The 21,214-nt window shown below is 34.5% G+C and overlaps 3 protein-coding genes across 3 annotated transcripts in view; 1 reads left to right on the top strand and 2 right to left on the bottom strand.

The window, feature by feature from the left end:
* The window catches only part of LOC135848027 (uncharacterized), a 623,146-nt gene that overhangs the window by 576,285 nt on the left and 25,647 nt on the right, over positions 1–21,214 (top strand). The window contains exons 6-7 of the mRNA XM_065367799.1: positions 12,009–12,198; positions 16,788–16,915. Of these exons, the coding sequence (XP_065223871.1) occupies positions 12,009–12,198; positions 16,788–16,909 (312 nt within the window). The 3' untranslated portion in view covers positions 16,910–16,915. The remainder of the gene's footprint in view (positions 1–12,008; positions 12,199–16,787; positions 16,916–21,214) is intronic.
* LOC135848023 (uncharacterized) lies at positions 3,634–5,734 on the bottom strand. The gene has a single exon (XM_065367790.1). The coding sequence runs from the start codon at positions 5,528–5,530 to the stop codon at positions 3,644–3,646; it is 1,887 nt and encodes a 628-aa protein (XP_065223862.1). The 5' UTR covers positions 5,531–5,734; the 3' UTR covers positions 3,634–3,643.
* On the bottom strand, positions 17,709–19,775 carry LOC135847410 (uncharacterized). The gene is made up of 6 exons (XM_065366922.1): positions 19,644–19,775; positions 19,122–19,426; positions 18,982–19,032; positions 18,716–18,904; positions 18,477–18,638; positions 17,709–18,389 (listed from the first exon to the last, which is right to left on the bottom strand). Exons 1-6 carry the CDS (start codon positions 19,711–19,713, stop codon positions 17,883–17,885), a joined length of 1,284 nt encoding a protein of 427 aa, XP_065222994.1. The 5' UTR covers positions 19,714–19,775; the 3' UTR covers positions 17,709–17,882.

Consider the following 21,214-nt stretch of genomic DNA (forward strand, 5'->3'; position numbering starts at 1 on the left):
ATTTTTTTAAATTATTATTTTTTTTTTTTTACTGTTTTTCATCGAATAGTGGTGGTAAGTAGTTTCGCCTTCAACCGAACTCCGTGTACACAAAAAACTATCAAATAGACAGATATTGCAATTTTTTCAAAAACTTAGCCCCCTATCATAAAACTCAAATTTTAACATGAACATTTTTCCAATAGAAAAATAGTTCATTTTTTCTTCAATTTTTTTTACTTTTTCTTTCACCAATTTACCTAAATTTCTTTGAAGAAATGACAACTTTTCCAATAGAAAAATTATCTACTTTCTTCAAACTTTTTCAAATTTTTTTTGTTTTTCTTTTTCCCTTATCAATGATTAGTTTTGAACATTTTAAAGTGCATCAAAAATTACATCAAACCTTGATAAAATTTTTTTTCTTTTTTGATTTTTTAATTTTTTTTGAACTTTTTCTTTTTTCAAATTTTTTTTTAACTCTAAAAACTCTACCCAAATTATTCAATGAATGATTTTCCAATAGAAAATCATCCATTTTTTCAAAATTTTTAGTAAAAACAATAGCTATACTCAAGCCAACCTTACCAGCAATTTTTCTTCAAAAATTCTTGGTCAGACTATCCAAAGACAAAAAAGCCAAACAACCACGAACTTCTTGAGCTTTTTCCATCTTCTCCTGAAAACACAAAATTGAGGAAGGGCACCTTTTAGATTTACCCTCCCCCTCAAAAATTAAATCGTACTTAAATACTTACCATTTCGGCCATGACCCTGCTGTGGAGTGACCAGATCAAAGGTAGCTTCTTGATTGATTTATTGACATATTGACTTCGGTCAAATATTGATGGTCAATTGTAGTTACTCTTTGTCAGTAAGAGTCAACTCACCAGCACACTCAAAATCCACCTCACTTTTGGAATTATAATAAAAACCAAAGAGTTTCAAAATTTATTTTGGGATTACTATTCCCCGCATCACTCAAGCAAAGTACGGGGGGCAATAGGGTCACATCCAGTGAAGCACAATGTCACCTTTTTTCAAAATTTCCGTGCTTTCCTCTACATTTCCTCAGGGGATACTTTAGAAGTAAACCCACGTTAGGGGCAAATGTAAGGGGACAATATGCCTTCACTGGCTAGACAGGGATATTCATCGTATCTCTCTCAGTGGGATTGTAAATCTTTCATCATTAAAGGAAGTACTGGAGAATCCAATCAATAATTCGATTCTACAGTACTTTACTTAGATGAAAGTATATATTCGATGCACTTAGGTAAGGTGTTAAGTACGTGGGAACCACCCAAGAGGTATTTTCACATCGTTCCATTAAGGGCAGATGTGAAAAGCTCACAAGTTCGTAAAGCTCAATTCCTTCTCAACTCGAGGCTAGAAGCCAAGTTGAAATGGAATTGATCTTCACTTGTCGATTCGCGCTTCGTCTGGTAGGTCTGACCGTGGAAAAGTAATAAGGCCACTCACTCCTACGTAAGAGTTGTGCTTGAGTCTCAGGTCCTCTGCCTTAACGTTCGTGTTTAAGGGAGAGTATTCGCGTTTAAACTTAAGTCCTAAATTCGCTACCCAACGCGGGCAATTTGATAGTTACACGGAAGTAGGTAAAAGCGATCCTACTTGTGCCACTATTCGGTGGAATATTAGTATCGGTTATACGCGTAGAGTTTTTTTATATATTTTAGACTTAAGTATCGTGTTGTAATTTATTTATTTAAATTATAATACACTGTTCGTGTTTATCGTGTGTTCTTATTTCGCGTGCGGTTCGAATTAATACAAGGTAAACTCGACTAAATCTGTTTAAATTGTTACATATTGGTGTTGTAAGAGCTGAGCTAGCAGCAGGTAAGTACAGTTTCAAAGGTGACATACGACATCTCTTAGGGAGTTAGTTTTATCCTAACCCATTAGGGAAATATTCTTATCCTCACATCGTACGCAACGCCTATACGTAGCTATTTAACACCCTATTTTTTTTTTTTCCATTTTCGAAAAATTTGGGCTACAGTGGGCCCCTCAATTTTCAAAAATTTGAAAAAATCCAAGTAATTAAAAGAAAAATTTTCAAAATTTCAAAATTTTGAGTTCCATCATCTCTAGAAGTTCCTTTTTGAGTAAAAAAGCCTCTCATGGCGATTTTAGCCCCCTCCCATGAAAACCAAGCTGACCCCCCCCCCCGAATAGCTGAAATTTGTATACAGTGGCGTCGCGATAAGTGAAACCTTGATATGTGAAAAAACTCAATAAGTGAAATAAAAACCTCCTTCCCTTCACCTTGGACCAATTTTACGTGTAAATCAACCTCAATAAGTGAAAAAAGGCTACCTCGTTAACTGAAACTAGGATTTATCCCAAAATTATCGTGTTTACCTCTATAAGTGAAATGTTGTCTGCGTTTTACCTCTATAAGTGAAAATACCTCTTTAACTGAAAGGTACTGACTCGTTCAGCCTCTATAAGTGAAAGAGAGCCTCGATGTTTTGCTAAAGTCCAATCGTTTCCAATGGATTATGTGTCGAACAAGAAGGCATAGATGACCTGTGAGCTGTTTCAAGACTGGCTGATCAAACTACATAAATTCAAAAATGATCAATGAAAATCGAAAAATTGTATTGTTCAATTATCCATGTTTTCGTTTTTTTTATCTGAACTTCGATAAGTGAAAATTGACCAAAAAAAAACTCTCCAACTGAAACCTTTGTATGTGAAAAACTCGATAAGTGAAACAAAAATTTTCTTCCCTTGAATTTTCACTTATCGCGACGCCACTGTATTATGTGAGATGTCCTAAAATTTGTTGTTTTTGGTCTTTCCTCCTTCCAACCCCACAAAGTGGTGTCCTTTGGTGAGAAAATAATTCCTTATTTTTTATTTTTTCCATTTTCAAGAAATTCGGGTTGCGGTGGGCCCCTCAATTTTCAAAAATTCGAAAAAAAACAATTCGAAGAAAAATTTTTAAAATTTCAAAATTTCTAGTTCGTCATCGTCTCTAAAAGGTCCCTTTTGAGTAAAATGACGGGTTAAAAATTTTTCTTCGAATTGTTTTTTTTTCGAATTTTTGAAAATTGAGGGACCCACTGCAACCCAAATTTTTTGAAAATGGAAAAAATAAAAAATAAGGAATTATTTTCTCACCAAAGGACCTCACTTTGTGGGGTTGGAAGGAGGAAAGACCAAAAACAACCAATTTTAGGACATCTCACATAATATACGAATTTCAGCTATTCTGGGGGGGGGTCAGCTTGGTTTTCATGGGAGGGGGCTAAAATTGCGATGAGAGGCTTTTTTACTCAAAAAGGACCTTCTGAGATGATGAAACTCGACATTTTGAAAATTTTTCTTTTAATTAGGTTTTTTTCTGGAAAATTGAGGGGCCCACCGCAGCCCGAATTTTTCGAAAATGGAAAAAATAAAAAATAGGTAGGGAATTATTTTCTCACCTGAGGTCACCACTTTAGGGGGTGGGAGCGGAAAAAATCCCAACTTCAAAAATAAGGACCACCCTAATGTGAATTCAATTCTTTGCAAAAAATATCGATTGCTTTTTTAAAATTCATCTGATTCTATGTTTAAAATACCAAACACCTCAAATTTTCGTTTTTTGCATTACATGTGAAAGACATAGCAACGTTACCTTAATAACATGGTGTTATTGGCGTGATGGTAATGATGGACAATGTAACATCTCCATTGCCGCATATGTCGATGCAGTATCTGTAGGTAGCATAAATGCTTTTTTAGCAAAAGCAATAATTGGATGAATGAAAAGTTCAGTTGATAAATTTGAAACTTTGAACACTCCCACTTCAATCGAAGAATGCGGAAAACTATAATATTCCTTGATAGACTGGAACTGCCTCCCAACAAGAAAAAGCTGGTTACTGATCTTGTGTTTAATGATGTTTTCGACAACCATGATTTCCCTAGTATCTAAAAAGATGACACCATCACAGAATCTACAAGCTGAAATAAAGCTATCCTCTATCTTCACAGACTTATATGACGTGTACTCATTTTGAGGAATATTAATAGGAAATGGAAAAGTAGATGCATCTTTCGCCATGGATTTCCTTTCTCTGCCCAACGTCTGCATAGTACAGGAGGATGTGAGTGGTTTTAAAAGCTGCTCACCTTCAGTGATTCGATTTACGAGCTGTTGCAATGCGTTAGGGCCAGTTCGTACCATTTCTTTAAGTACTTTCATGTAACTTTCGAACACAAATGCGGAGAAATTATCGACAGGTCCATGTAATCTAACATCAGCAGGAACATGCAGTAATGCGTGAATATTATGCGAGATTGATTCTCTTCCATAAAGTTTTGAATATAACCGAACAAATTTTTCCAAGGCAGTTTTTGCTTCATCTGAATAATTCAAGTATTGATCTACACTATAACATCGCATCGCAAAATTTAATAGAAGAAAATGTCTGTATGCGCGTGTGTGAAGTATTCCCTGAAATGCCACTATTCCAACATACAAAATCACCATACGAAACTCAACTGCCTTCCAGTATGCCACTTCGTCTAAAGATCTGGTCCTTCTTTGAAATTCTCTAGGGCAAAATTTTCTATAAGTACTCAACCTCTTTGATACCTTTATTATTTCGATATAGTTGAGAGAATGTGCAAACCTTTTTTTTTTTGCTCCAATCCAGAAGTGAATGAGAGTTTTCATCACACCAAGACAGATCAAATGTAAGTAGTCATATGGTGTGTTGAATATTGGATCGAATCCTTTCAATTTGGATAACGGAGTACTACCATTTTGAAGCTTATCATATTTTCGTTTTCTAAAGAGCTTTTTATTTCTGATTTTCAATGTATTCAATCTTGACGAATTGACATAAAATGTGGTGCGTTTCTTCAAGTGATGGCCTTTAACGTCACATCGAAGGCAAGAATTATAACCAGCATGTCCTTTGATGTTTAGAGCAAAGCTCTTCGCGGGTGCGTCTGCTATGAAATTACGGACTTTGAAGGTGTACATTTTGTTTTCAAAAACTAAGTTTTCAGTGATAAGCTTATTACATTCAGTTACAAAATCACGAAAAAAATGTTTACTCGAGTTTGGTTTAGATTTTCCCAAGTACAATGCTACAACAAAAACTACTCCCTCCACTTTGCACAAAATCGGCCATAAAGCTTGATTGTTGCTTTTTGAAATTGAAACTCCATCAACATTAAAATCCAATATTATATCCGAATTGACGACACGTTTGGCTGCTATCAGTTTTTTCAACGATTTTTCAACACCAAAATAAAAAAAGAAACCATCATCCATTTCTCGTATGCTTACTTTCTTGGCGGGTGTTTGAAGAATAGTTCGTCCATCTATAGGTAGAGGAATGCCAATTTTAGGTGCTAAGATCTTCAAAAGTTGAGTAAGTGAGCTAATTGTGATGCCATTCTTAATTGCCCAGTATGCTAGCTCTTCTCTCAAAGCATTTTTATTTGAAGCCTTTTGTTCCTGACTACGATGATCATTTTCATTTTCGGCATCACTATTCCACAAGGAATTAATCGAAGTTTCCATTATTGGAGTACATGGTGCCACTGTATTGACAGAAACATCGGGAAGTGTAGATTGTAACGAAGTTGAACTGATATTTTGAAGTGAAGATTGTAACGAAATTAAACTGAATGACGATGAACTGGTTGAAAACCACTGTTCCCTCTGTTGCCTGTCTCTTTTTCGTAATCGATGTGTCCATGAGTAGGAATGATTTCTTCCATTATACGTGTACGGTGTATGTGTTATCAGCTTTTGGCATTTTGCATGAAGAACGAAGTAAAATAAGAAAAAATTAAAGAAAGCTACAAACGTTGGTTCACAATTCACTCACGTAATATTATCACAGTTTTGAAAGAAGAACTATAGTCAATAATACCAGGAAAACGACACATGTTCAAAAAAATTGGTTAGTGTACTTACAAGATTAAAATCGTTCCAGGAACTTGCAAAATACTTCAACAAATTTGACAATTTGACAAATTTTTATAAAGGGTATTCCCGGATAAGATAGGTGAAATGCCCCTGTCCTTGGATTTTTGAAATTTTGATGAAACATTGTTGGGTTCCTATAAAAACAATGTTCGAGCCAAAAAAAATTCCTCCACCCCACCCCCTTGCCCCCCCTAGGGCCAAAAAACGCGTTTTTCGGGAAAAAAATCATACTTTAACGAGTTTTGAATAAAAATTTTTGAATTCACCCAAAATGTGTACAGGAAAGATGGGCCTATCCACATGAATTTTTTCGAAATTTTTCGGCCCACCGGGGGGGAGTTATTGACAAAAGAAAATTTGAAATCGCCGTATCTCCGAACCTAATTCTTGCACACAAAATTTTTTTTCTTTCGAAAATATATCTGCATGAGTACTATAATTGGTATTTTTTTCAAATTTTTTCTTCAGGTGGGTCATCTTCAAAAATTCAAAAAACACTCAAAAATGCATTTTTTGTGTCACGGAACCACCAAAAAAAGCGATATTGCCAGTGATATAATTCTGAAATTTTGCGTGCGGACCTTCAAAATCAATATAAAACCAACCAACTTCTTGAAAACTCAATTTTGGGGCCATAGGCACCCCCTCCCCCAATTTTGGGGCGAAAGAAGATCGACAATATGGGTATCGTTTTCATATGAATCGAACTCGCTGAATACGAATATGAAGTTAGATTTGCAGTTGGACCCTCCTAAGGGTCACATTGGGGAGGGGGTTGCCCAAAAATTAGACATTTTGTGAAATATGCTTCAGTATAGCGCTACTCGTATTTACGCCATGATCAGTTGCATGGCATAAAGTGGTATGATGAAGCATGTGTCACAAATAATTAAATTTTTAGGGAAACCAACGTCTCAAATGTGGCCTTTCGACGGGTTCAATTGTAAGAAATATACCTATATATTGAAAAATATCATTCCCAAAACTGAAGAAATATTTTGGAACGCACGTGGTGTTGATTTTATATTGCTACAAATTTCCTAAATTTAATATTGGCATCACTGCGTTCCAAAGTATTTCCTCAGTTTCAGGAATGATGTCTTTCAATATTTCGTCGTCATTAACGCGAAACATTTGCGAATAAAAAATTTGCAAAAGATCAACTGACCCCAAAAATAAACGATTTGAAATTTTTCAATCGCTCAAAAGAACGTTAAAAAAGGTCTTAGATTTTGACGGCAATACCATAGATCAACGCAGAATCTCAAATGCTTTCATTTGGGACTGGGCTATTTTTTTGAAATCAAATTGAGTACCTAGGGGCTGCAGCAAAGAAACACGATTTTTTCGAAAATGCCCCATCTTTGAGGGCCCATATCTTCTTTTTAGGATACCTTTCAACTCAAAATGGCAATTTCTGCTAAATTTGGAAAAAATCCACCTTTTTTTTGAAAACAAGTTTTCACGAAATGTCAAATTTTTGGGCAACCCCCTCCCCAATGTGACCCTTAGGAGGGTCCAACTGCAAATCTAACTTCATATTCGTATTCAGCGAGTTTGATTCATATGAAAACGATACCCATATTGTCGATCTTCTTTCGCCCAAAATTGGGGGAGGGGGTGCCTATGGCCCCAAAATTGAGTTTTCAAGAAGTTGGTTGGTTTTATATTGATTTTGGAGGTCCGCATGCAAAATTTCAGAATTATATCACTGGAAATATCGCTTTTTTTGGTGGTTCCGTGACACAAAAAATGCATTTTTGAGTGTTTTTTGAATTTTTGAAGATGACCCACCTGAAGAAAAAATTTGAAAAAAATACCAATTATAGTACTCATGCAGATATATTTTTGAAAGAAAAAAAATTTTGTGTGCAAGAATTAGGTTCGGAGATACGGCGATTTCAAATTTTCTTTTGTCAATAACTCCCCCCCCGGTGGGCCGAAAAATTTCGAAAAAATTCATGTGGATAGACCCATGTTTCCTGTACACATTTTGGGTGAATTCAAAAATTTTTATTCAAAACTCGTTAAAGTATGATTTTTTTCCCGAAAAACGCGTTTTTTGGCCCTAGGGGGGGCAAGGGGGTGGGGTGGAGGAATTTTTTTTGGCTCCAACATTGTTTTTATAGGCACCCAACAATGTTTCATCAAAATTTCAAAAATCCAAGGACAGGGGCATTTCACCTATCTTATCCGGGAATACCCTTTCTGTCCATATAAATGAATGATGAAATACGCGAAAAAATTAACACAATTGTCACAATTCACTGATTTAAATTTTACTGGCTTTATTAAAACACATTATGCACGCACTATAACTAGTGTTACGATAGGAGGAGGTTCGTTGAGACTAAATTATCAATCCACCGACGGTATTTTCGTCTGTGGATGATTTCCGCTAAAACTGCTGACCAGCAGTTTCAACGGAAATGTGGTGTTATCGCCTCGATGTGCCGTGTGCAACTTTGTATCTGCGGTTTTTCGTATCTGCCGATGCGATCGATAAAATATCACGTCGATAAAACTGTCTACATTAACATCGGCTTATCAGTTGGGTAAAAAACTGATAGAAATTATGTTAGTGTCGATGTATTTGTGGATGATCGACTTCCACATGGACATAACATCAACAACTCCAAACTATGGAAAAGTGAATAATTTTATCCAGGCAATTAAAAAATTTTTCTCCCTTCAAACAAAGATCATCTTTTCAAATGTTTACTGAGCTTTTAAACACTGAAACAGAAATTTTAATTCTGAAAAATTGGTCGACATAGTTGTGGATGTAAATTTCGAGCATCGAATTTTACATCAACATGTCGACATCGCATGTCGAGGTATCAGAAATAATGAGAAAATTTCAAAAATTTTCATTAACCTGGCTTCTTTAGGGACAGAAGATTCCTATTAAATAACTTATTGGTCACTTTTCCATCATCATGTTGGAAAAAAACGTAGTCGATGTAAATGTCGACTAAATGTCGACGTCTACAATTGTTGTACGGGTTATGCTACCTAAAAACATTTTAGGGCACTTCACGTACTGATTTTTCAATTTTTAGAACATTTAGAATTCCTTCTCTTCCCTCTCTTTCTGTACCCAGATCACCACATCACCAGTTTTTACTTTTTAGGCAGAAAAAGTTGCTGAATCAGGCGAATTTTTGCCGTTTTTAAAAGTTTTGGTAGGTACTACACAATAAAATCCTATCAAATGGGACCCGTGAGCATGAAATTATCTTCTAAGTTTTGCTTTTTATGTATTTTTTTGGGTCGAAAAAGTCAAGTGCAATATCAAATGAACATCTAAAAAATTATTGAAATATCAGTTTTGAAAATTTTCAGATCGTCCAACTTTCTCTCTCATTCCCACTCTCTTCTCCGTTAGTCAAAATTTCCTGGTACCACAAGTATTATTGGAGTACCTACTTATTTGAATTAATACTTAACTAGGGTGTCCGCCCCCTGGGCTGCTCCGCAGCCCCAACCCTGGCTCGCGACCCTCCCCCTCAAAAAAGTTGAAAATATTTCCCCTGAAAGTTCAAAATTGTTGATGAACTGGCAATGGTTTTCTCCAATGTGAAAAATCCTTCATCTCAAGGTTTCCATTTTTAGTTTCAGTTTTCGATTCAATTTCAGTTTTTCTTTATTTAGATATCGTTCAATTTTCTTTGTTTAAATTCACATTTGTTATTATAATTTTTTCCTTTTTTTTCATGTTTTACTTTCAATTTTTTGTCTTCAGTTTTATTTTTGCACTTTTTCTTGGTGTCAGTTTTTCATTCAATTTTAGTTTTTTTTTTGTTTTGATATCTTTCAATTTTTTCTCCAATTGTTTTTACATTCATCATCATCATCATCATCATGTTTCTTGTTTTTATTCATCAATTTTTAACATTTATTCTTCTTTATTCCTTATTCATATATATCTCATTTTTTATTAGATGTATCTAATTCCCATAACTTTTCTGTTATCATTTTTTATTGTTTTATTTTTTGCTCATTTTTTCATTTATTCATCATGAATTAATTTTTATTTCTTTTCGACCATATTTGTTTTATCTCACTTCAATACATTTTTTGAGGGGGGGAGGGCATTTTTTTCTCAGCTTTCATTTTAATTTTCAAATATTTCGATTTCCTTCATTTCTTTTTTTGTTTTTTAACAATCGAGTTTGTTTATAAAAAGTTAACTGCGTTTTTGTTTTTACATTTTCTTTTCTTACAATTGTTTCCTGGTTTTTCAGTTTTTTCAAAATTGATGCAGTTTCAATTTAAATTTTGTTCAATTCATTAATTTGTTTCTTTTCTTTTATTCCTTATGCATTTGTTTTCCATTACTTTTCGTTCTTTGTTTCATGACTTTTACCTTAATTTTTTCAAATGTCCATAATTCTCTTCATTCTTTCTGTTCTTTTTTCTGGTTTACTTCTTCAAAAATCATGAATTTTCAAACCAAATGAGTAGTTAGAAGGAGAAATAGTCGGCTGCAAAGTATAAGCTGTATGTTTTGTTGTATTTTGAATTTTGATGATAAGAAAAATGCCTAGCAAATGAGAAATATTCGGCCGCGAAATGAAAGCTTAAAGTTACAATTGTCCAAAATTGTGCATTTTTAATTTTTTGGGCTAAAACTAAAAAATGTTGAATTCTAAATGTTTGATGACATATTTACGCGTCATAAGGAACATTTTAAAACAAAAATGAGCAAAATCGGTCCAGTGGGAGAGGCTCACCGACTGGAACAACATTTTTCAAGATTCTTTTAATATACGTATATATAGATTATTCAAAAACACACGATGAAAACGATTCCAGCTTCTTGAGCATCTGGCAAAACTGTGCAATTGATAACAGTTGCCACTTCTGATGTTAAAATAAATGACAACTTTTACCACCCCCCCCCCCCCCCAATATCATTTGCATTTTGTAATTGCTATTTGAAGTTTGGGAAAATTGAAGTTTATCTGGAAAGTCTGAAAAGGTCAGGAAAAATAATTTTTTTGAAATACCTACCTACTATTTTCTTTCATATTCCAAGTCATAAATTTCAAGATTGAAAAGATTTACATTTTTAAATTTTTTTTTTAAATGTGGAGAATATTTGTTTTTTTTTTTTTTTTTAATGAATAAAAACGTTCTGAACATCCCGGATCCTGGTGAGGCATAAAGGCTCTCAATTTAGGCAAATATGTATTCAAACTTTTGTCAATTTGGTGGTGTTATACGAATTATTTTTTCGGCTCGACTCCTTCTGGATCCTATTCTGACCTCGACTGTTGACGGAAGTACATTTCAACATGTTCAAAATCCTCCCATCCCCCACCCTCCACCCCTCAACCCCAAAAAAGTAAGTTTTTAGGGATTTTTCAAAAGTGCGGAGTTCGAACATCAATAGGTATTATATTTTTTGAGCTCGACTCTGCTGCGCCCCTTCAACCTGCTATTGTAAGGAAAAAAGTTCGAAAAATGTTGAAAAAGTTGCACGAGGTATCGATTTTTGATTATTCGAGTTACCCGAGTTGATTACCAGTATCTATTAATTTTTAGGATTTATAAAAGATTCACCGTCTAGCCTTTCAATAATGATAATTTTTTGCAAACTAATTCATCATCTCGCCACTTTTCTAATCATATTACGCGTTAAAATAAGGTAACGATTTATAAACGCTCGTTCGTTCGTCGTTCATTGGCGGCGTAAAAGTTTTACACGACAATTAAATTATCGACAACGACGACGACGACGATGAAGGGGCCCGGGTTTCGCGTTTGGAAATTAAATTTTTATGACAGAATCGCAATCGCGACGAATAGCTTAATCAAATCAACGCCACGAAATGAGAGAGGATTTTCAAGGGTGTGTTTTTTCTCGTTGCTTCACCTCTCCCTCCCACCCTCTCTCTTATGCCAACGCGATATACCACCCTCTCTGTCTCTTTTTTTAATGGTCACCTTTCTTCGTTTCGTAGTCGATGAAGGTTTTAATTATTTCGCCTGGCGATTATTACATTATGTAGGTAAGGTAACTATACCTAATACGTACTCTGTTACTTTTTGTATTTTACAGGCTGACGAAAGTTGGATTCGATCGTTTCCCGAAGTAAAACAATCCTCGTCTATGGTCCAATTAACGATGACGGTGAGTTCGGAAAACGCTCCTCAGCTGAGGGTGACCTGTCTATCGACTATACCTGGATACCTCGGGCATCACGTACAAGATACCGAGTACGCCGATTACAGATCGCATACAATTAACGGTGAGTAGTCGCTATAGTCGAATAGTACGTGAGCTTATTTTTACGAGTACGAATACAACGATGAAGTCGGTTCTCGCGATGGTAATTTGAGCGGATTTTGAACCCGAAAGTTTACATTTTCAAAGAAATGTTTCGCATTCCTATGTACGTATGTAGGTTTGCTTTTTCGTAATGAAGTTTGAAATTCGTCTGGATTTTTTGCTTGTGAAGTTCGTTGTGTGTGGAGAAAATAAGGGAGATTATTACGAGCCTTGAATTTTATTTTGGAATTTTCCACGTGGAATATACTTACTATAAAAACAAATTGATTACTGGAATTAAATTCATTAACTAAATGATAAATTTGAGCCCAAAAATCGAGTTAATTTTTACATGCAGGAGGTATTTTGCGATATTTTGTTCAATTTATGTAATTTTTCGGGCGTCATTCGATCTTCTTTTTAGAAACAGCAGATTCTTGTCCCTTTCTGATCACTTTTGATGTTTGATGAATTTTTGAAAATTTCAGTATTTTTTTTTCTTTTGGATTAGGTAATAAAAATCAAAAAATCAATTTGTAATACTAAAATTTTGATTACAAATTTTTCGGATTCTGATTTAAGTTGTTTAAAATGCTACAAAAATCACTTAAAATAGCATAAAATGCATCCAAATATCACTACAAACAAATAATACTTAAAAATACATGTTTTGAAGAGAATCGCAAATCCAAAACATCTTCAGAACCTTTCTCTATCCCTTCCTCTCTCCCCCTCCCCTAATCTCATATCTACAGTACCAGCATCAGCAGATATAGATCTTCCAGTAAGATTTCAATTTATCTGATACATTTTTGAAATCATGTTAAGAAAAATCTGATAAATTGATTTTGGGCAACTGGAAATTTGATTTACCTTTGATTTTGAGATATCCATCCTGAAATTTTGTTGTCAAAGCAGTTTCAGCGCTGTTTTTTCCTCGAGTTGGATTTTGATCAGATTTCAAATAATGAAAAAAAAAACAACAGGCATGTCAAATACTTAAATTGATTTTATACCTTCCTGGAAACTACAGCTTGACTGGAATTTGAGGAATTTAGTTTTAAAAAGTAAATTTTTACTGAAAAAAATGTCAAAAAACCGCCAGGTACCTACTTTTAAAATTTGTTGGTAAATCCTTCAAAAATTCAGCCAGCTTTACTCAATACCTCAAAACCGAATTTTCATCCACCATACTTAATCAATTTTCATGTTCTTCAGAGGTTTTCGACAATTTTTCAATGTAGTTAATCAAAATCTTGCTTGGAGGCTCGAAATTTAATTTAAATGGTCATATTTCAGTATACATATTATGAAGTAAATTTTGTGTGAGAAAAATTTTACAATAGACAGGCATTAGCCAGTGTTTCTCTTCTCCCTCCCCCTTCCACCTCCTTCTCTCCCTCCCTTCTCTATCTCCATTTCAATTTGTTTAAATGATAGATCTTGTAGGTGAACGTCTTCAGTAGGATTCGAATGACTTTTTGAGAAAATAAAAATCCAACTGGGGACTTGAGATTCATTGAAAGTGGTAAATTCATGTTCATTGGATCGATACTGAATGAGAAAAATTTAGTTCTTCGAATAGGTATAGACAGGTGAAAAATTGTCTTTCTACCCCCCCCCCTTCAACCCTCACAATTCCAATTCGTAGGAATAAATAATGAATTTTTCAAAATAAGCTAGTTTTTGGCCCAAAACAATTCTTATTGTACAAAGTCGATTATTTTACCATTTCGACTGTTTATTTTGGAAAATCCTAAAAATTAGATGAAGAACTGAAAATTAAATCGAAAATTGAAAGTAAAATGTAGATTAAATCAAGAACTGAAAATGAAACCAAAAATTTTGAGGATATAAAATTGAAAATTATCTCAAAATGAAATTCAAAAACTGGAAATACCTAAAATAAAAAACCAAAATTGAGATTGAAATCAAGAAAAAAATTAGAAAATGAAATTGAAAATTCTGAAAATTTGGTCAACATTAAACTACTTAAAACTGGAAATTCTGAACATCGAATTGAATTTTGAAAATATTAAAAACTAAAGAGGAGATTGAAAATTTTAAAAATGTAATTGAAAACCAAATTTTGAGTGAAAAAAATAAGCAATCAACGAAAATAAAACCAAAAATTTTGAGGGTCAAATTGAAAATTTTTGAAAATGAAATTCAAAAAATAAAAATGCCTAAAAAAAACAACTAAAAAACCAAAATTGAGATTCAATCTTTAAAAAAAATTTAATGAATTTGAAAATGCTGAAAATTTGATCAAAAACTGAACTACTTAAAACTGAAAATTCTGAAAATCAAATTGAAAACCAAAAATATTGAGAACTAAAAGTGAGATTGAAAATTTTAAAAATATGTAGGTTCAATTTGACAACTAAAAATTGAGTAAAAAGAGAACAATTACGAGTAAAATCGGAATCTGAAAATATGGAGGCTCCAACATGTGCTCAAAACAGTTTAAAACCATTTCCAATCAATTTTCCGGGTCAAAATCAGGTAAAATGTCAAATTTCAGCTTTCTGGGTCAATTTGGTGAAATTTTGTTTTTTTCTCATTTTTGGATCATAAATTTGAATTTTTTAAAATTCACCAAAAACTAAATTTTCTGCTGAAACTTGAAGAGAATACAGGATTTAGTGGCTGAATGTTCCAAAAATTTAGCTAAATTCAAATCAAAATTTTTCCGGTACACTAATGAATTTCCGGGTCTTTGGCAGGTTTTCGTTTTCAAAAATTTTTAAAACAATCAAAATTTTTCTGGAGGGACTAGATTGATTTTGTATGTTGAATAAGCATACAATTAGCCAAGTTGTTCCTCCCTCTTCTTCTCTCATCGTCATTTCAATTTTCCAAGACCACGAATCTTCAATGTAAACCGTACACTTTTTATAATCAAAATTTTCCGAACGTTCCTTCGAAAGTGGGAATGAAGCCAATTCTCAGATGTTTGAATTAAATTACCTCCTTTTGAGTTATATTTTGAATCATTTGAACTAAGTATTTGAAGATGGAATTTAAATTTTTTCGAGGCTCTTCGTGGGCTGAAAATTATAAAATTTGCTTTTCATTGATTGATGGGAACTTGTTGATTTTTTCCATTTCAAAAGAAATCATCCCCATCAGAGACTGAACTAAAGATTTTGGTTTGGTGAGGGGGGGGGGGTTAACGGGAAATTTGTCGACGAAGAATTCTGCCAGTTGACATTATAGGTATGGGTTTTCTTATAGCCTATCACAACTTATAAAAAATTTTTGTTTTCCCTGCCTAATTTTTACAGAAGCTTCAAACATGAAAATTTTCATTTTGTAAAGAAAAAACAAATCAACCCCAGCGTAGTGAAGGCAAAATCTTTCAAAAATGTTTTTTATGTGAAGAGTCATGATTTTTTCGGTTTCAAAATTTTAGAATTCGATTGATGATTTTTTATAAATTCCAAGTCTGAAAAAAAAAAACGCGCGCAGGCTTGAACGATCTGAGGGCAAATTTTGAGAGGGGGGACTCCGCCTTTGGTTTGTCCCTAACCTCCATTTCAAAAAAATCCCTCTTTTCAGATTCACAAAAATAATCATTTTAAATAAAAAATTGTAATTTCAAAATTCTCCAATTTGATTTGAAAAATAAATGTAGATAGCCCTGAAACTTTGAAACATGCTGTCTTCAAAAGTTCAACTTTTATTCAAATCGAAGTCATTCGATGACATCTGATACTCGTAGCAATCCCTTCTCCTTCATCTGGTGAAAAAAAATTAGATCATTGCACGAACTGCTTCGATGACGACCTGAAACTTGAAAGCAGTACCTATACGTACCTATAAAAAACGAAGGAAGTTTCTTTTGAACGAGATTCTTATCTTAGCAGGACATTACTTTTTTATTTTTCGCTTACTCACGTTGTCGGTGGCCGGAAACTTCGACGACGACGACGACGACAACGATGAAATATAAAAAAATTCGTTTTCCCATCGTCGTCGTCGTCGACGTAGCCTAGTCCGCGTACCGTACACTTAATTTCGAGAAGTCCTTTTTACAGCGAGCGATGCTGATTAAACTGTCATAATTCAAGGCAACGCCTGTTTGGAAATTCTATCAAAATTTATTTATCTCGAGTACCCTTGAAATAAGTATAACGTAGCTGTAGTAAAAAAAAAGCTGAAAGAGAGGTGTTTTTAAAATAAACTTTTTTTTTTTACTTTTTACAAGAGCTCGTCGTCATCGTCGTCGTCGTTGAGCTCGCGTAAATTAAAAAAAATTATTCAAAGAGAAAGAGGACTGGAGAGGGTAGCGGTAGGTGAGACTGTATGAGAGGGCATAGTTGAAAAATTATACCGTTTCGATTGGATTACCTACCTGTTCTCTCTCTCTCTCGCTTTGTTGTGTGAAGTGACGTAAGCAACAGTTTTCAACGTTTTAATGAAGATTACGACGATGAGCGACGAGGGACGTACTCGAGGTAAATACCCCTGAGGAATGTGTAGCTGGGTATACCATTTGCAGAGAGAAAAAAACAGCCAGCGAATATATTTTCAAACTATTTTTTATTTTTCGTATTTATGTTGCAGTTGATGTAGCTGTGCCTCCAACTGAAGCGGCTCAAACTGCTGGAACGGATGCGACGATGAGATGTCGGTGGCAAATTTCAGTATTATTGTTCCTCGGAATGTTTACCCTTACTTCCTTATAACTTTTGGTAAGTTGTTTCTATAACTGACTGTTTTCTATCCGATGATATCACGCTAGCCTACCTTTTGCTCTGTAGAGTGCACTCGCTTGCGTTGTAGTATTGTATGTAGTATTTGCATAAGAACGGAATACGTACTTCTGACATGCTTTTTGTATTGGGAAAATAAGGAATGATTCCAATATCTATCCACATCTGCGTATATCCTGAGAATTACGCAACGAATGGGATTTGAACGGATACATCGTCAAAAAGTTTTCATCGATGAAAATCACGAGAATTTGAAAAACAATTTGTGTGAACAGCTGAAATAAACACCTCGTTGGATGATTGAATTTTCTTGTAGGTACTGCGTTTAACGATGAATCATCTCCAATAGATACCATCGAATTATCAAACCTTTTTTTTTTTTTTTTTTTTTTGATCAGATAAGATTAGGTTAGATCAAATCCGGACGTTTGACGCGATTTGATCCGCGACCATGATATAATCAGGTCCAAGTTTTAATCGGATTACGTACATTTGTCAAGACCTGATTAAATCAGATAAGGGAAAAATTGAGTGTGGTCATATCTCAATACACCTCTTCCAGACTTTTTGATCAGATCAGATCAGATTTGATAAAATCTAGACACTTCTCGGATGCAATTTGATCTAACTAGGTTGAATCAGATCAGAGTTTTGATCCGATTATATGTACCTATCTGTTCAGACCTTTTGACACCTGATTCTGATATAAAAAAAAAAAAAAAAACGATTTCTTAAATACGGCTACGTAGTTACCAGAAAAAAAACGGGGGAATATGAACAAATAAATTTAATTTCGAAAGTGTACAATCAAACATCAAATGGTTTTGCAACATAAACTAAAAAATATATATATAAGGTTAGGTACCCATTTAAAAAATATACATAATACGTAAATATAGTATACTAATCATCGAATCATCATCATTTAAAAAAAAAATCAAAATTCCTAATCAGTACTGTCAATAGTCTTGGTCAACTTCGCCATTTCCTCAATAACCTTTACTTCTTCGATGTATCCTTTACCTTTATCATCAACTTTGAACAACGACAATGAATTCAAATTGAAATCTTCATATTTTTCGTCAGTCATTTCACCCAAATAACTCAAAGTTACATCATTTATCGGACAAGCGTACATAGGACTCTTAAAATGATCGTTTTGTAAAAACGTCCATCCTAAATCAACGATATTGTAATCAGTGCAGATTTTTTTGATATTCCATTCGTTATTAGGGTCTAAATTAGGAACATTGTGCATGATGAACAGGATTCCGTAATTATAATTTTGACCCTCGTGTTCCTGTAGCAAGGAAACAGTTTTCCAGAAATATCTGGGAATACGGTACTGATCGTCTGGCCACTCAATATTTTCAAACAAAGGATTACGTAGACCGTCGGGTAGTCTTGTAAGTTCTTCGTAAATCCCAGTTTCGACGCCAACCCAATCGGTAATCTGCGAATTTCGATCAAAGAGAACAGCTGATGAAAATATTCAAGTTTTTACGGATGACCAAAAAAGTTGGACTAGAATTTTCCGTACTTGAGTAACTTTTCGTATAAATATCTCCAAGGCTTGCCATTGAGCTAGCAAATCGCGCCACATCGGAGCAGTGAAGATATTCTGTCGTGAAGCTGATTTCCAGTAATCGAAGAGGAAATCCTCTTCGGGAGCTAGCGGTACTTTGACAAATGGGCAATTACGCTGAAAATATCGAGAAATTCGGCTTGGTTTATGATGATTCTGAAAATGTGAGGTAAGCGCAAAACAGGTATACGTACAGGAGAGTAAAAAATATCGATGTCGTTTTTGTAAATATCCAAGTTCTTCCGGTATTTCCGGAGGTCGTCCTCTTGACGAATCAGTTCTAGTTGCGGAAATTCACCTCCATAGATGAAATACCGCAAACATATAATTTTTTCGTCATATTTGTCAAAATTAAACTGAATTAATTCGACAACTAGGTGATGCTATGAGAAATAATCGGCTTATAGTATACTCGTACCTAATGCAAGTGGTTCCCATCAGATTAATTGCTTTGTCTTACCTCTGGTACATCGAAATCTTGATCAGGCCATGATTTATCCGGAGCATAAATCTGTTGGTTAAATTCAGTACACAATACGTACATCATAAAGAATAAACACATTTCGAGGCACTTAAGACTTGCAGAAATAAAAATCTCACCAAGAATCCAACTGCACTATAATTCCGAATATTATTCGTGAAGTAAATTTGAGATTCAACGGAATGTTCGCATATTGGCGTGGCAGCCGCTTTACCAACCTCCGTCGAGTGTATAGCAAAAGTATTAGGATGATCTGGATCCTGATTTGGGCAAGCCACGAAAATTTCTTGATTTTTATCTATAGTTTTCACGAGGTAGTGTTTACTCGTATGTGAGTCATCTTCTTCTACCTCTACCTTTAGGTATCCGAAATGGTGAAACTTGGGTGCGTCCAAATAGATAACTGGTTCGTATAAACCTAAAGCTGAATATAAACACACACATAATTAGGGTGGTGCAAATTAAATTTCGGCTTTCTATCCTAATTTGATTAAATTTTGATTTTTTATTGCGCGAAAAACGAGTCTTTGAATTTTTAAACAAATTACCAAAATTCGAAAAATAAATTTCACATCTGAAATTCCGACTAATGGAGTACCTAACTCCATTCAAATAAATGCTTCACAATAATATATTCTTACCAAAACGAATTGCATTTATAGTAATGATGATTGAAATGTAAAAAAAAGTAACGCTGCAGTTTGAATTCATCTTGCGTTTTTGATGTGAATTAACACTATAAATGAGAAACAATTCCCACAACTACACAGGGTACGAATGACATGGAATGAGAACGATTTGAAATTTTCATCAGTTAGATTTGAAGGTTTTATCGCTGTGAATGGCGAAAACATGTGGAAGCAATTGCGTAAACATCTTTATAATGTCATCTCATAGCAGTTGATTTATGTATGGTGACGATGAGTAACAGATATTCAGATTTTTCAAAAAGAATTCGTTCGATTTTTTTTTCTCAACAGACTTTGACGTACCTACTTCAATATTTCGTGGTAACAAGAGTAGGACCAATATCAGTCGCCTAAAAGATTCCGAATAGAATGTATTAAGGAAAAATGATTCACTTTTTCCGTTAATGAGGAATCATTTTTAACGCGAGGATGGGAAAGAGGTGTCACGTTCCATTCATTAGGTACTTATGCTTTAATTTAAAGGGCATTTTCTGAAATCAAATTTTCAAATAGGTACGGAAAAAAATAAAGGGTACCCCGCATCCTCCCCTCCCCCACTTCGATAGGATTGGCAAAATGCCCTGAACCTCGGATTTCGATGAAACTCACAAGGTATATGTTTAGTACCCCCGAAAAATAATTTTGGGTCCATAGACCGCCCCACCCCACCCCCTCAGCCAGAAGGGGACAAAAAACGCGTTTATCAGGGGAACAATTCTGCATCAGCGAGTAATTGAGATACATTTATTCTGTAAACGAATATAATGTAGTTAGAAGATATATGGGGGTACCTCCCTGAATTATTTTCAGAATTTTTCATCGCTTGGGGGGAGAAGGAGGGACGAAAGAAAACTATAAATCGACATTACTCCGGAACGAAAAAACATACCAATACGATTTTTTCGTCAAATATGTTTATCTTTAGATCTACTTTCTATAGAAATCATCACCCGGCCATTTGGAGTGGTGGGTCAAGCTCAAAAGCTCAAAAACCCACGTTTTTTACTTTTTTCTCCAAAAATATGGACAAATGGCGGAAATTGAAGGGAACTAAATTTTTTAGCGTGAAATTTTACCTCAGAATGTGTAATTGAGAATTCATTTATACCGCGTGATCGTAAAACTGCAAGCGCAGAAGTATAGCTGAAAGGGTATTCCAGGGTAAAAAATGTGAAATGCCCCTGTCCTCAGATTTCTGAAACTTTGATGAAACATCGTAGGTTACCTTTAAAACAAATGTTGGAGCTGAAAAAATCCCCCCCTTGCTAACAATAGCGAAAAACCGCTTTTTTTGGGGGGGGGGAAATCATGCTACAACGAGTTTTGAAAAAACAAATTCTGAATTCACTCAAAATATGGAGGAGGCAGCATAATGAAAGTAGGTACATATTTGAGATTCCGTGTCGGTCTATGCTATCGCCGCGCCGTCAAAATCCAAGGGTACTTTTAGGGTTCTACTGCGCTCAGTAGAACCCTAAAAGTACCCTTGGATTTTTCCAACTCGTGTTTTTTGGGGGGTAGGG

Source organism: Planococcus citri, chromosome 5 (assembly GCF_950023065.1).
Source record: "Planococcus citri chromosome 5, ihPlaCitr1.1, whole genome shotgun sequence".
NCBI classification, from domain to species: domain Eukaryota; kingdom Metazoa; phylum Arthropoda; class Insecta; order Hemiptera; family Pseudococcidae; genus Planococcus; species Planococcus citri.